Source organism: Anoplophora glabripennis, unplaced genomic scaffold (assembly GCF_000390285.2).
Source record: "Anoplophora glabripennis isolate ALB-LARVAE unplaced genomic scaffold, Agla_2.0 scaffold26, whole genome shotgun sequence".
NCBI lineage: Eukaryota > Metazoa > Arthropoda > Insecta > Coleoptera > Cerambycidae > Anoplophora > Anoplophora glabripennis.
In genome coordinates, this window is record NW_019416261.1 from 2,173,964 (window position 1) to 2,187,037 (window position 13,074).

The window sequence follows — 13,074 nt, forward strand, 5'->3', positions numbered from 1 at the left end:
TATACAGCTTTTAGTAACAAATTATGAAATAATGAACTTTTTTTAACAAAAAAGGTATACTTATTGAAAATGGCTAAAGCCAACCGTTGAGGAGATATTTTTAATTTCATAAATTAGTGTTACGGATTTATACCTCCACGAGTACCAAGGTTCGAGCTGCTAAAATAAATTAAAAAATCGAGTACGTAAATGTCATTGGATAATACTCGTAAATTGCAATTTTGAAATATTAGTTTAAAGTGTTAATTGATTTTAGTCACTATTTACCTGCGTCCTAGTTGTTAAATAGTTTTGGAATAAAATAACCAATTATGTATACTAATGACAAGTATGTCGATATGTTGCAAGTATTTTTTGAATGTTACAAGAACTGTGTTGCTGCTGTACGACTTTATCATGCCAGTCCAAGCATTCTGTCACGGATTAATGTTAAATTTGCAGAAATTATTACCTGGACAAAAAAAATATGACCGTATAGAAAATTAAATTTTAAATTAAGTTTCTTGTTCTTTAAACTCGATCCAATATGGCGAACATGGTTTAAAAAATCGCAAGTTGAAAAAAACGGTGTTTCTAAAATAACTAAAAAAATATAGCACGGATAGAAAAATTTTAAATGAGAAAGTTGTAGGTTTTAAAAAGATCTATCGACCGATTTTTTGAAAGTATCGATTGCTTTGTTACTTTTCGAGATATATCGAAAAAACCGTTAAAAATCTTCTCTTTTCTCTTCTTCTATAACTCGTTTACATTTACGTGCCCATATTTGCTATTTACTGCAAGCATAGCCCGCGGCAAGCCAAAAAAGTACATTTTTGAAAAATTTAAAAATATTAATTATTTTTCGAGATATATCGATTTTTTGAAAAAAAGGCGCTCTCGAAAATTGGCTAGATCTTCTCAGCGGATAGCCCTACAGTAACGATTTTCGGTTTATTTTCTTCGTAAAGAGTTATATTATCATGCTGTTAAAAAATGTTGACGATTTTATTAATTTTAAGGATCAAAAAATGACTGAAAAAGTTGCACTTTTTTTGGGTATGTTTTTTTCAAATAACTATTTCAATTTTTATTATTTTTTTGTACTTAATCTGGGGTAGCTAAACACGAATATTATAGCATTTTCGCCTTAGAAGCAAAATAGACCCGTAAATGTTTAGTTTTCTTTCTTTAAAAGTCATTTTCATAAAATAAAAATTGAAATAGTAATTTGAAAAAAACATACCCAAAAAAGTGCAACTTATTCAAAGTCATTTTTTGATCCTTAAAATTAATAAAATCGTCAACATTTTTTAACAGCATGATAATATAACTCTTTACGAAGAAAATAAACCGAAAATCGTTACTGTAGGGCTATCCGCTGAGAAGATCTAGCCAATTTTCGAGAGCGCCTTTTTTTCAAAAAATCGATATATCTCGAAAAATAATTAATATTTTTAAATTTTTCAAAAATGTACTTTTTTGGCTTGCCGCGGGCTATGCTTGCAGTAAATAGCAAATATGGGCACGTAAATGTAAACGAGTTATAGAAGAAGAGAAAAGAGAAGATTTTTAACGGTTTTTTCGATATATCTCGAAAAGTAACAAAGCAATCGATACTTTCAAAAAATCAGTCGATAGATCTTTTTAAAACCTACAACTTTCTCATTTAAAATTTTTCTATCCGTGCTATATTTTTTTAGTTATTTTAGAAAAACCGTTTTTTGCAACTTTGCGATTTTTTTTAACCATGTTCGCCATATTGGATCGAATTTAAAGAACAAGAAACTCAATTTAAAATTTAATTTTCTATACGGTCATATTTTTTTTGTCCAGGTAATAATTTCTGTAAGCATTTCTCTATAATGCTTGGACTAATATCCCAATCGTCGTATTCCTGCTAGAAAAACTTTTGCGGCGGTAGAAAGAAGACTTTGAGGATACAGATACATTCAACCTCTCCTGAAGGTATTGGCAGAAGACATCTTATTCGCGATGTAGAACTTGAAGAAATTGTCCTTATCAATTTACAAGATCAGAATTCTGAAACTAGTACCAGAAAATTGGCGACACAGTATAACGTTTCACATACTACGATTTGGAAAATTGCGAATGATAATCTTTTATACCCCTACCATCTACAACCTGTGCAGGAATTGACTGCTGCAGATTTACCTAACAGGATAGATTTTTGTCAATGGTATATGAGCATTTCAAGGGAAAACAGAAATATTTTGTTCAGTATTTTGTTTGGTGATGAAGCGTCATTTCAAAGACATGGTTTAGTGAACCGTCACAATAATCACTCATGGTCTGACAAAAATCCTCATTAAGTTTGTACATCCGAATTTCAACATAATTTTAGTTTATATGTATAGGCAGGTATTGTAGGAGATTATCTTATTGGTCCGTTTATTCTTCTTCGGCGTCTCGGCGGAACCAAATATTTGAGATTTTTAAATGAGCAACTCCCAATATTGCTTGAAGACGTGCCACTAGCTATCCGTGAGAACTTGTGGTACGCACATGACGGAGCTCCTGCTCATAGTACATTAACTGTTAGACAATGGTTAAATTTAAATTTTCCTGGGAGATGGATAGGTAGAGGGAACGATGCACCAGTCAAATGGCCTGCGCGATCACCGGATCTCACACCCATGGACTATTTTTTATGGTGTCACTTAAAAAATATTGTTTATTCCAACCCTATTGATAGTGTGGAGATGCTTTGTCAAAGAATTTTTACAGCAGCTGAGGAAGTAATGAATGACATACATATTTTTTCAAGAGTTCGTCGTAATTTGAATCGTAGAATTAGACTATGCTTACAGGCTTTTTTTTATTGTCAACCAGTTGTTTCTCTTAAATTATCTATTGATTGTTGTTAAGTGACTCTCGGTTTCAGTTGTTTTGCTCTTTTTTCTAATAATTATTATTAAACTAACAATAAATAAGTATTTTGCAATATTTTTTCACCTGAACTGTTATTTCATATGAGATTTCTTTAATGCAGGGTTTAAATAATTTCACATGCACAAGAAAATGTGTTTTTTAATAAAGATACCGAAAAAACATTATGCGACAAGTGTATTCACACCCGCTAAAATAATACGCAAAAAGAGTAAATTTAAAACAGGAAAAATAATGTTGTCTCAGTTGATTCCTGCGCCCCCTTTTGGTCGAATTTTAAAATACAGATACTGAACTAATAAGTACTGATAGGAGTGGTAAGCAATGCGTTCTGAATTGAGCTGAATTCTGAATCAAAAGTGTCCGTTTGTACCTTGGTATTCGAGGTATAAATCCGTAGCACTAATTTATGAAATTAAAAACATCTCCTCAGCGGTTGGCTTTAGCCATTTTCAATAAGTATACCTTTTTTGTTCAAAAAAGTCCATTAATTCATATTTTGTTACTAAAAGCTGTATACGGGGGTTGGCAAAAAAGTTACTACATATTCAATGCATAACGTTGCCTGCAGAGGGCGCCTCGTACTCGACACTCAAAAATCATTATTATATTATTTCTCTCATCATTAAAATACCTCACTGTTGAAAATTTGAAGTATTTCTGACTAAAATTATAGAAATTATTAAGGAAAAAACATTTTTTATTTTTCACTTCGACACTTGTATCTTTTTTATTATCCGACTTGGGATATAGGTATGTTAGGTTAATCGACTTATTTTCACCCAAGGAATCTCTGGTATCATTTGTGCCCCTCCATTTAAATACACCCTGTATAAAACGTTAGCACAATCTTTTAGCAAAAACGCCGGAATTCCATCCGGCCCTGATGTTATTTTCCGTATAGATGAGGTCTACTTTTAACAAAACTTTGTGCGATCGGACTGTACTAAATTGTAGCAGGTAGCTAAAATTTAATTCCCGACAATCCGTCTTTGTCTATGCCGCTTCAATTTCTCGGTCCATTTCTCTTATAAGTAAACAATATAAAAACAGCATTTCAAAACATGAGGCTACTTTATGCATCATAACCGGGTTAAGAGGGTTTTTAGTAATTCAAATAAAATTATTCAATATTATTATCAAAATATTTATTTAAATTTAATGAATAGACTTTTATTCCACAAAAAAATATATGTATTTTGAAAATTCAAATTATGGTGAGTAAATGTAGTGTTGTATAAATGTACAATAAAGAAAATAAAAAAGTAGGTATATTAAAATTCATCCTCTGAATATTCTAATTATCTTCGTCTCCTAGATTGATAACGATAGGTTCCACAGTAACGTCAATTAAATTATCGAGTTCCCACATTTTCTCCTCTTCTTTTTGTACATGATGTATACATCTTTGCCAGTTATCTGCAGTTACTCGTTCCAAGGAATTTTTTAACAAAATTTTCACGTCACTTAATTGAAACGTCGTATTATTTCGCGCTACATCTCCTTTTACCTGCGCCCAGACTAATTCGATTGAGTTAAGTTCACAGTGATAAGGTGGTAACCGTAGTACCGTTATTTGGCGATTTGTTGCCATTTCATCGATAACATATTTTTTCTGATCTTTATTAAGATTGACAAGTGTCAAAAGTTCCTTTTTCACCATATTTGTTTCAAAAGAAATGTTTTTTCCGGATAACCATTGAATTATATCGGCTTTCCTCCAAGCAGTCGTAGGCGTCCGCTCGGTCTGTCGTGAATGGTAACTGGCATTATCCATGACAATTACAGACCCCGGAGGAATAAGATCCAACATCTGTGTAAAATACTCTTCGAAAACATCTGCGTTCATGTCTTCGTGATAGTCACCTGTATTTTTAGATTCAAATAAAAGTAAACCGCCATCTACAAAACCACTAGCACTACCTACATGTGTCACTATTAATCTTCGCCCTTTACCTGAAGGTGCCTTGAACCCTGTTGAAAGTCCATCCAAAAATGCTTGTCGAAAACTTTTTACATTTTTATCTTGCCATACTTTTGTTACAGTATATCCCTCGTTGACCCAAGTTTCGTCTAGATAATAAATATTCCTCCCTTTGTCACGGAATTTTCTAATTGATCTTAAGTAGGATCTTCGCCAACAAATAATTTCATCTTTATCGATAAGAACTGACTTCCTGTTCTGCTTTTCCCAGCAAAAATTCGACTGTCGTAAGACGGCCCATAATTTGCTTCTACTGATTTTTGGCAAATCGTTGTCCTCTGAAAGTTCACTTAAAATTTTGTTTAGCGTTGGTATTTCTTTTTTAAAATAAAATGAGTGTACTTTAGTCACTAAACACAAGTCGAATTTTACTCTACTGCACTAGCACGTCTTCGTATATTCAGCTCTAAGACTGGATTAATCTGTCACAATACACTGGCTCCTGCCCTATGATGTATCCAGTAAAATATACTAATGTACACCCATTACCTGTTAGCATTAGTGTTACCCGATAATTATCTGAAACGAAATATTAGCACGACCATGGCCGGTTCTTATCTCAGGGTTTTATTACTCTCTTTCATTTCCAAACAGAGTATAGTATCTTGTAACTTGTATTTTAAATACATTTTGAAAGTATTTTGACCAGCTCTGATGCCAATGTACATGATTTTTTTATTTATTTTAACTGATCAAAATGGAATGGAGAAGGGAAAAATGTTTAACACTTATTGATGAATAGGAAAACATCCCGTATAATCCAAATAAAGTCACAAAACATATAATAGAACTAAAGTGGTATACAGTACATTTATTTTAATGTGTTGCAATATAAAAGTATTCAAATTTTGAATTTTGCTTTGTGTTTTTCTTTGCTACAATTAATATTTTTTTTTAATCTGGACACATTTTTTTCAGATTTCATGTAGAAATAAGAAAATATTTTGGACCATCAGGGCAGGAATACCTAACAGCTGACCAGCCCACCAGAGACCTTCCAAAAGGTTGTTATGATACAGTGGATGGAATATATAACCCAAAATGCAAATTTATCTTGAGCCACAATACTTGTGATAATGATGTATCGTATGTAAAACAAAATCCTTATTTCTAATTACAGTTAATCAACAATACATTATGCTTACAGTTGATTAAATTATTTAAATTTTTACTTTAAATATTTTTTCTCATTTTAGGGACTTCTTTTTAGCACCACAAATCGAAATATGTAAAAGGTAATATTCTTGATGAACAATTATCTACTATTAAGATATTTGATATAGTTATTCCATTTTGTCTTCTTTAGGAGATTATCTCAAGAATATATTCTCAAAGGGCGAATTGTCAAAGAGTAAGTAACTAAACTACTATTAATTCTAATTTTGCATGTTCTATTTTTTACGAATATTTTAAAATAATTGCAAATAACAAAATTTGTGATATACAAAATAAATTTTGGATCATCGAAATTAAAAAAATATTAAGCAATTAACACCTTAGTTATCACATACATACGTCATAATTTATCTAACAATAAGATACTAAGATAGTACACGTTAAAAACCTCAGAAAAACTAATAATTTGCATGACAAGATTGTTAACATCCTTGACGACAAAATGAACATATTGCTTTAATAGGATTCCAACTGAAGACAAAATAAAGTGGATAAAAGAGAACTGCAGAAAAGCCTGGGACGAACCCACTGGTTACCGACCAGATTTATATGAAAATTGGAATGCTGGTAGAAGAAGAGAACCAAAATATTTCGATTTTACAAAAAATACAACAAATTTGAAGCAAACTGATAATTATTATCATGAGATACCATACAAAGATTCTAATTTATACAGTTTTATCAAAAAAGTAAAGAAACCACATCTAGGTAGGCTTAGCATATTTGAAAGGCTTCATTCAATTCATTCAAGTGTATGATAATAAAATATTTATAAACTTTGTTTTAAATTAAAGCAAAATATATATGAATCGTAAATATATGCTTATTTCAACTCATAATTTTTTCCTCATTTTTCTCATTAATATTTAAAAATATTTTCTTAAATCTGAATTCAAACTAGTAGAGCAAGTAGGAGATACGGCTACTGCCACATAACTTGGTGGTATTGGTACAAAGATCTTCAGTGATTCAGGTCATCGGAGCATACCTCTCAAAGTTCACTGCTAATGGTTACATTTTCTTAAAAAATTACGACATTCCTCTAAGAAAAAATATTTTTTGTCACCTTCAAAATGCCTTTTTTAAATTTTTTAATGAGAATTACCTCTTGACTTTTTACCGCATTGGAACAAATTAGCAGTTTGTAAAAATGAATTGAATATTTTGAACCATGCATTGTACAAACAAAAGTTTATATTAATATCTTTTTCTGTTCGAAAGCAAACAAATATTTGTAACATGTCACATATAACACCAACTGACCTTGAAAGCACTTCTGCATGAATGAAACGCAGAGAAAGAAGGAGGGCCTCTAAGGCCGGTTTTTAGCCTGATTTATTTTTGGCTGAAAAAATCTGAATTTTTTTTTAATACCTATTAGCAATAGGGAGATTTTAGGCCACCTAAAATTTAAGGAACGTTATCCGTTAAACGTTATACTGATCATGCGCAGTTAATGAAAAATAAGGGCCCAAATATTTCGTTAATTCAGTTTTTATAACAGGATTTACCTTAATAATTCCGTTAACCGTAAACGTAACATATATCCTGTATTATTAATATTATTCTAGGCGTAAAACCTCTTTTATGTTATCGATAAACGCTACCTCTTTAATTACATCAAGTATTTGATTACATGCACAGAACTGATTACATGTACTTATTATGGCTGCACTGGAAAATAATATTGAAATAGTAAGTTATACTTTATTGAGATAATTTTGTCGGATATCTTATAAAACGTAATATACCACCTACAGTATGTATGTATAGAATATATTCATTAATAATTAACAAAATTAATAAGCATATCTTCCCTGTAAATAAGATAACTTGTTTCATTTGGCAATGGTGTGTATACCGATACGCTTATTAGCGTAACGTTATTCCAACTTAAATTACGGACAACGTTATCGGTTATTAATGTTATCGGTTATTTTCGATCTACTGCGCATGATCAGTATAACGGATAACGTTTAACGTTGTTCAAATAAGTGGCTTAAAATCTCCCTAATACTGAATCGTTTCCACCCTAAACGGACCAACCCCCTCACCCTCCTTTCCCCTTCCATCCCCTTAAATGCCGGGGAAACCATCGCTTATTAGAGGAATCTTTAATAGACCGGGAGATACTCGTAGACGTTCAACGACGTCTTTCTCGTTTATGCCTTTTAGAGTACTGAAAGATACATTAGAGACAAGTAAGATTATGGAAAAAACCGATGTGCCCGCCGGGACACCTATGTGAAAATTTAATTTTCTTTTGCAAAAAAATAATGTGTACTTTTCCAAAGCCCTATTTTCTTTAGACCTTAGTAGGACTTAAGCCAATGTTTTTTNTGTAACATGTCACATATAACACCAACTGACCTTGAAAGCACTTCTGAATGAATGAAACGCAGAGAAAGAAGGAGGGCCTCTAAGGCCGGTTTTTAGCCTGATTTATTTTTGGCTGAAAAAATCTGAATTTTTTTTTTAATACCTATTAGCAATACTGAATCGTTTCCACCCTAAACGGACCAACCCCCTCACCCTCCTTTCCCCTTCCATCTCCTTAAATGCCGGGGAAACCATCGCTTATTAGAGGAATCTTTAATAGACCGGGAGATACTCGTAGAAGTTCAACGACGTCTTTCTCGTTTATGCCTTTTAGGGTACTGAAAGATACATTAGAGACAAGTAAGATTATGGAAAAAAACGATGTGCCCGCCGGGACACCTATGTGAAAATTTAATTTTCTTTTGCAAAAAAATAATGTGTACTTTTCCAAAGCCCTATTTTCTTTAGACCTTAGTAGGACTTAAGCCAATGTTTTTTATGAGCTTTTCGAATATAATGTCATATGTATTTCTAATTGGCATTAATGAGAAGTTGGTAGACAAATAAAGATGTTTTTCACATTTTCTTACAAAGTTTTCCATTTTTAGGTCCTTTGCGACACTTATGCCAAAAAAATTTTGTGATAAAATCGATACTTCTCTTCAACTTATGAACATGGCGTCGCTGTACACATTATTTTTTTGAAAAGGAAAATTGAATTTTCACAAAGGTGTCCCGCAGCCCATCTTTTAACTTTAGTTTATTGTACTTGTCTCTCGGTTACCTTTCAGTACTCTCAGAGGCATAAACGAGAAAGTCGTCGTCGAACTTCAATTCCTATGAATCCTACATATGAAGAGTTTTTTGGGTCGCTGATAACGAATCTGGTCTCAGAATCACGGAATTCAAAATGGCGGATCCAATATAGCTGACAAGAAAATTTAAATGTCTTCAAAATGCATGATTTTTTTGTAATGGGGATTTTTGGGTCTATGATTACAAATCTGGACTCTAAATCACGAAATTCTGAATGGCGGACAAAAAAATTAAATGTCTAAAATGCATGAATTTTGGTTGTGGGGTTTTTTGGATCTCTGATTACGAATCTGAAGGCATAATTACGAAATTCGAAATGACGTATTCTATATGGCGGACAAAAAAAATTAAAACAATCTTCATAATCCTTAAATATTTGTTTATATAGAAACTTTCTTGGATCACTGATTACAATTATGAATTCAGAATCACGAAATTCAAAGTGGCTAATTAAATATGAACAAACATGTATGTATAATTATTAAATTTTTCTTTTTCGTTTTATTCAATGTAAATGTGCGTCATCTCATTTAAGGGGTTGGAGGGGGAAAGGAGGGTGAGGGGGTTGGTACGTTTAGGGTGGAAACAATTCAGTATTGCTAGTAGGTACTACAAAAAATTTTCACATTTTTTCAGCCAAAAATAAATTAGGCCAAAACCGGCCTTAGGGGCCCTCTTCCTTTGCTCTGCGTTTGGAATTGTTTGGAAAACGAAGGTGCTCATTTTCAACATTATAAATTTAATTAATACAATAAGTTTTTGTTAGCTGAATAAAAAAATTTTGTTTTTGTTAGCATTATAAGGTAAATTAATTTACCTATAATTTACATTTAAATATTAAAAAAAAAATGAATTAAAGTACTCAAACTTTTTGTATTTTATTAACAATATTTTCATTATCTCTAAATAAAAATAGATTACAAAAGGGCCTATATTTTTAAAAGAGCAAGGACCCTTTTCAATCAAAAAATACTTTTATCAATTTTTTTCTATTGAAAANCAGAGGCATAAACGAGAAAGTCGTCGTCGAACTTCAATTCCTATGAATCCTACATATGAAGAGTTTTTTGGGTCGCTGATAACGAATCTGGTCTCAGAATCACGGAATTCAAAATGGCGGATCCAATATAGCTGACAAGAAAATTTAAATGTCTTCAAAATGCATGATTTTTTTGTAATGGGGATTTTTGGGTCTATGATTACAAATCTGGACTCTAAATCACGAAATTCTGAATGGCGGACAAAAAAATTAAATGTCTAAAATGCATGAATTTTGGTTGTGGGGTTTTTTGGATCTCTGATTACGAATCTGAAGGCATAATTACGAAATTCGAAATGACGTATTCTATATGGCGGACAAAAAAAATTAAAACAATCTTCATAATCCTTAAATATTTGTTTATATAGAAACTTTCTTGGATCACTGATTACAATTATGAATTCAGAATCACGAAATTCAAAGTGGCTAATTAAATATGAACAAACATGTATGTATAATTATTAAATTTTTCTTTTTCGTTTTATTCAATGTAAATGTGCGTCATCTCATTTAAGGGGTTGGAGGGGGAAAGGAGGGTGAGGGGGTTGGTACGTTTAGGGTGGAAACAATTCAGTATTGCTAGTAGGTACTACAAAAAATTTTCACATTTTTTCAGCCAAAAATAAATTAGGCCAAAACCGGCCTTAGGGGCCCTCTTCCTTTGCTCTGCGTTTGGAATTGTTTGGAAAACGAAGGTGCTCATTTTCAACATTATAAATTTAATTAATACAATAAGTTTTTGTTAGCTGAATAAAAAAATTTTGTTTTTGTTAGCATTATAAGGTAAATTAATTTACCTATAATTTACATTTAAATATTAAAAAAAAATGAATTAAAGTACTCAAACTGTTTGTATTTTATTAACAATATTTTCATTATCTCTAAATAAAAATAGATTACAAAAGGGCCTATATTTTTAAAAGAGCAAGGACCCTTTTCAATCAAAAAATACTTTTATCAATTTTTTTCTATTGAAAAGGAAATGGAGTGTGTCTAATGTTCAATGTTTGTAAAGAAATGTAATATATCATGTACTCCACTGGATTATCTATCCTCTGACCACAGATAAAATAGCTATCGCCCCAGACCGCTACTGGAATAGACCAGCAGTTTTAAATTTCCGAATAGCCGATGAGTACAAGACCAGCAGAATTTTAGGAAGAATCAAATGCAGCAGCCCGCATTCCTACGTGTATCCCAGCAACATATAAACAACGGTTTGGCAATGTTGTCACGTCGTATACTTACGGATTTATTTTGTACACTTTTTGATCAATGCCTGTTTTTTGCGTTACTGTATTTACTTAAATGTAGGTACTGATAAAAATGTTTTAAAGAATGAACGAATTGGTACCTATGTAATCAATTTAGACGATCGGATATTCTGTACCGGTTATTTAATCATAATTTGGTTAATTACCCTGGTAGCACAATCGTGTGCAATTCTAATACAAGTTGTTTCCAGTTTACTTGAAAAGCCAAATTGTGTCAGATTGTTTTGTGTCTATTGCTGAAATTTATATCGTTTCTTATGCAAGATACTTTTACAATACTTGCACCAGACTTAAAAAGGGGTGAATTAGTATAAGTCAAATACAATACGTCTTACTTAATTTTAATGTAAGTCTGCAACATAGTCACTTGCTTTAATTTACCCCTTTGTGCTCAAGTGCCCTGAATCAAATCCATTGAAAGCTTTGATCAAGACAATTGCACAATGAATCTTGCAGTAAACCTGATGCTGATTTCAGCAGTGGGTACACAGCAGACTTTTATAAGTGTTTTGTGCAAGATTTTGCTACCAGGGTAGCTACTACTATTTCCATTTTCTGGTATTGAAATACTGCAGAAAATATATTTCCAAATAAACAAAATTCGTAATGATATTTTGTAATATAATTTTTTTAATATTGATGAGAAATTTATTTAATATACAAGGTTATAGGTTTAATAATTAAAGTTATAAAAAAACTTTAAATACAAAAAGTACGACTTTTCCTTTATTTCTTTTGACATCATAATTTGCTGGCATAAAATATATGTTTAAAGTAAAAAAATCATTAAAAAAATTAAAATTCATCCTTACTGAAATAACGAACAACGATTTTTATAACTAACCTTTACAACAACGTAACCTTACCTAACCTAAAAACGAAATAACATTAAAATACCTACAATTTTTACAAATTTTCAAGTGATGATACAGTTGAAAATATTCTTTAATTTACTATTTATTGCTTTAAAAACAAATTCAGAATTATCAAACATTTTGTCCTATATTTTTTATTTGAATACTTGTAAATTTTGAGGTCTTCAATAATATATTTCGTTGAAGTAACCCCACAATATACATATATGTCTAAAATACTGAATCGGGGCTGTTTTCCGGGCACTTAAGGTTTCTAATAGTATTTTTTACAGTGTTCATTGACGGGATTCGATTGACGCACATTATTGTTATTTGATTCTCGTGCGAGCGGTCGAACTGAGCGGACGTGTTTATTGTAAAGTGAAGTGCATTGCAACGAGCAAGATCTACCTGCCTTTATTAAGGCTACCTGGAAAGTATCCTTTTCTTTCCTCTTAACCACCGACCTAATCCCCGGCTCAAGCATAGAGGCCGTCGGCATCTTTGTTACAGGTATATGTGCCGGGGTTATGCCCAGGTAAGTTTTTACTTTATTTATCAGTTATTTGCATTATTTTTGAATACATTTCTTTAAAATTGCGACCCCCGACAAACAATATACCAGACAGACTAATACACCAAAAGACACGTACGCCCCCGTAAGGGGGCATCCCCACACGACTAACACTTACACACCCACCCACCCACACACACACACACACA

General features: G+C 31.9%; 1 protein-coding gene across 1 annotated transcript; it reads left to right on the top strand.

Moving 5' to 3' along the window:
- Window positions 1–321: 321 nt before the first annotated feature.
- LOC108905809 (MORN repeat-containing protein 5-like) lies at window positions 322–8,732 on the top strand. The gene is made up of 4 exons (XM_023457314.1): window positions 322–328; window positions 5,803–5,959; window positions 6,513–6,738; window positions 8,703–8,732. Exons 1-4 carry the CDS (start codon window positions 322–324, stop codon window positions 8,730–8,732), a joined length of 420 nt encoding a protein of 139 aa, XP_023313082.1.
- The last annotated feature ends 4,342 nt before the right edge of the window (window positions 8,733–13,074 follow it).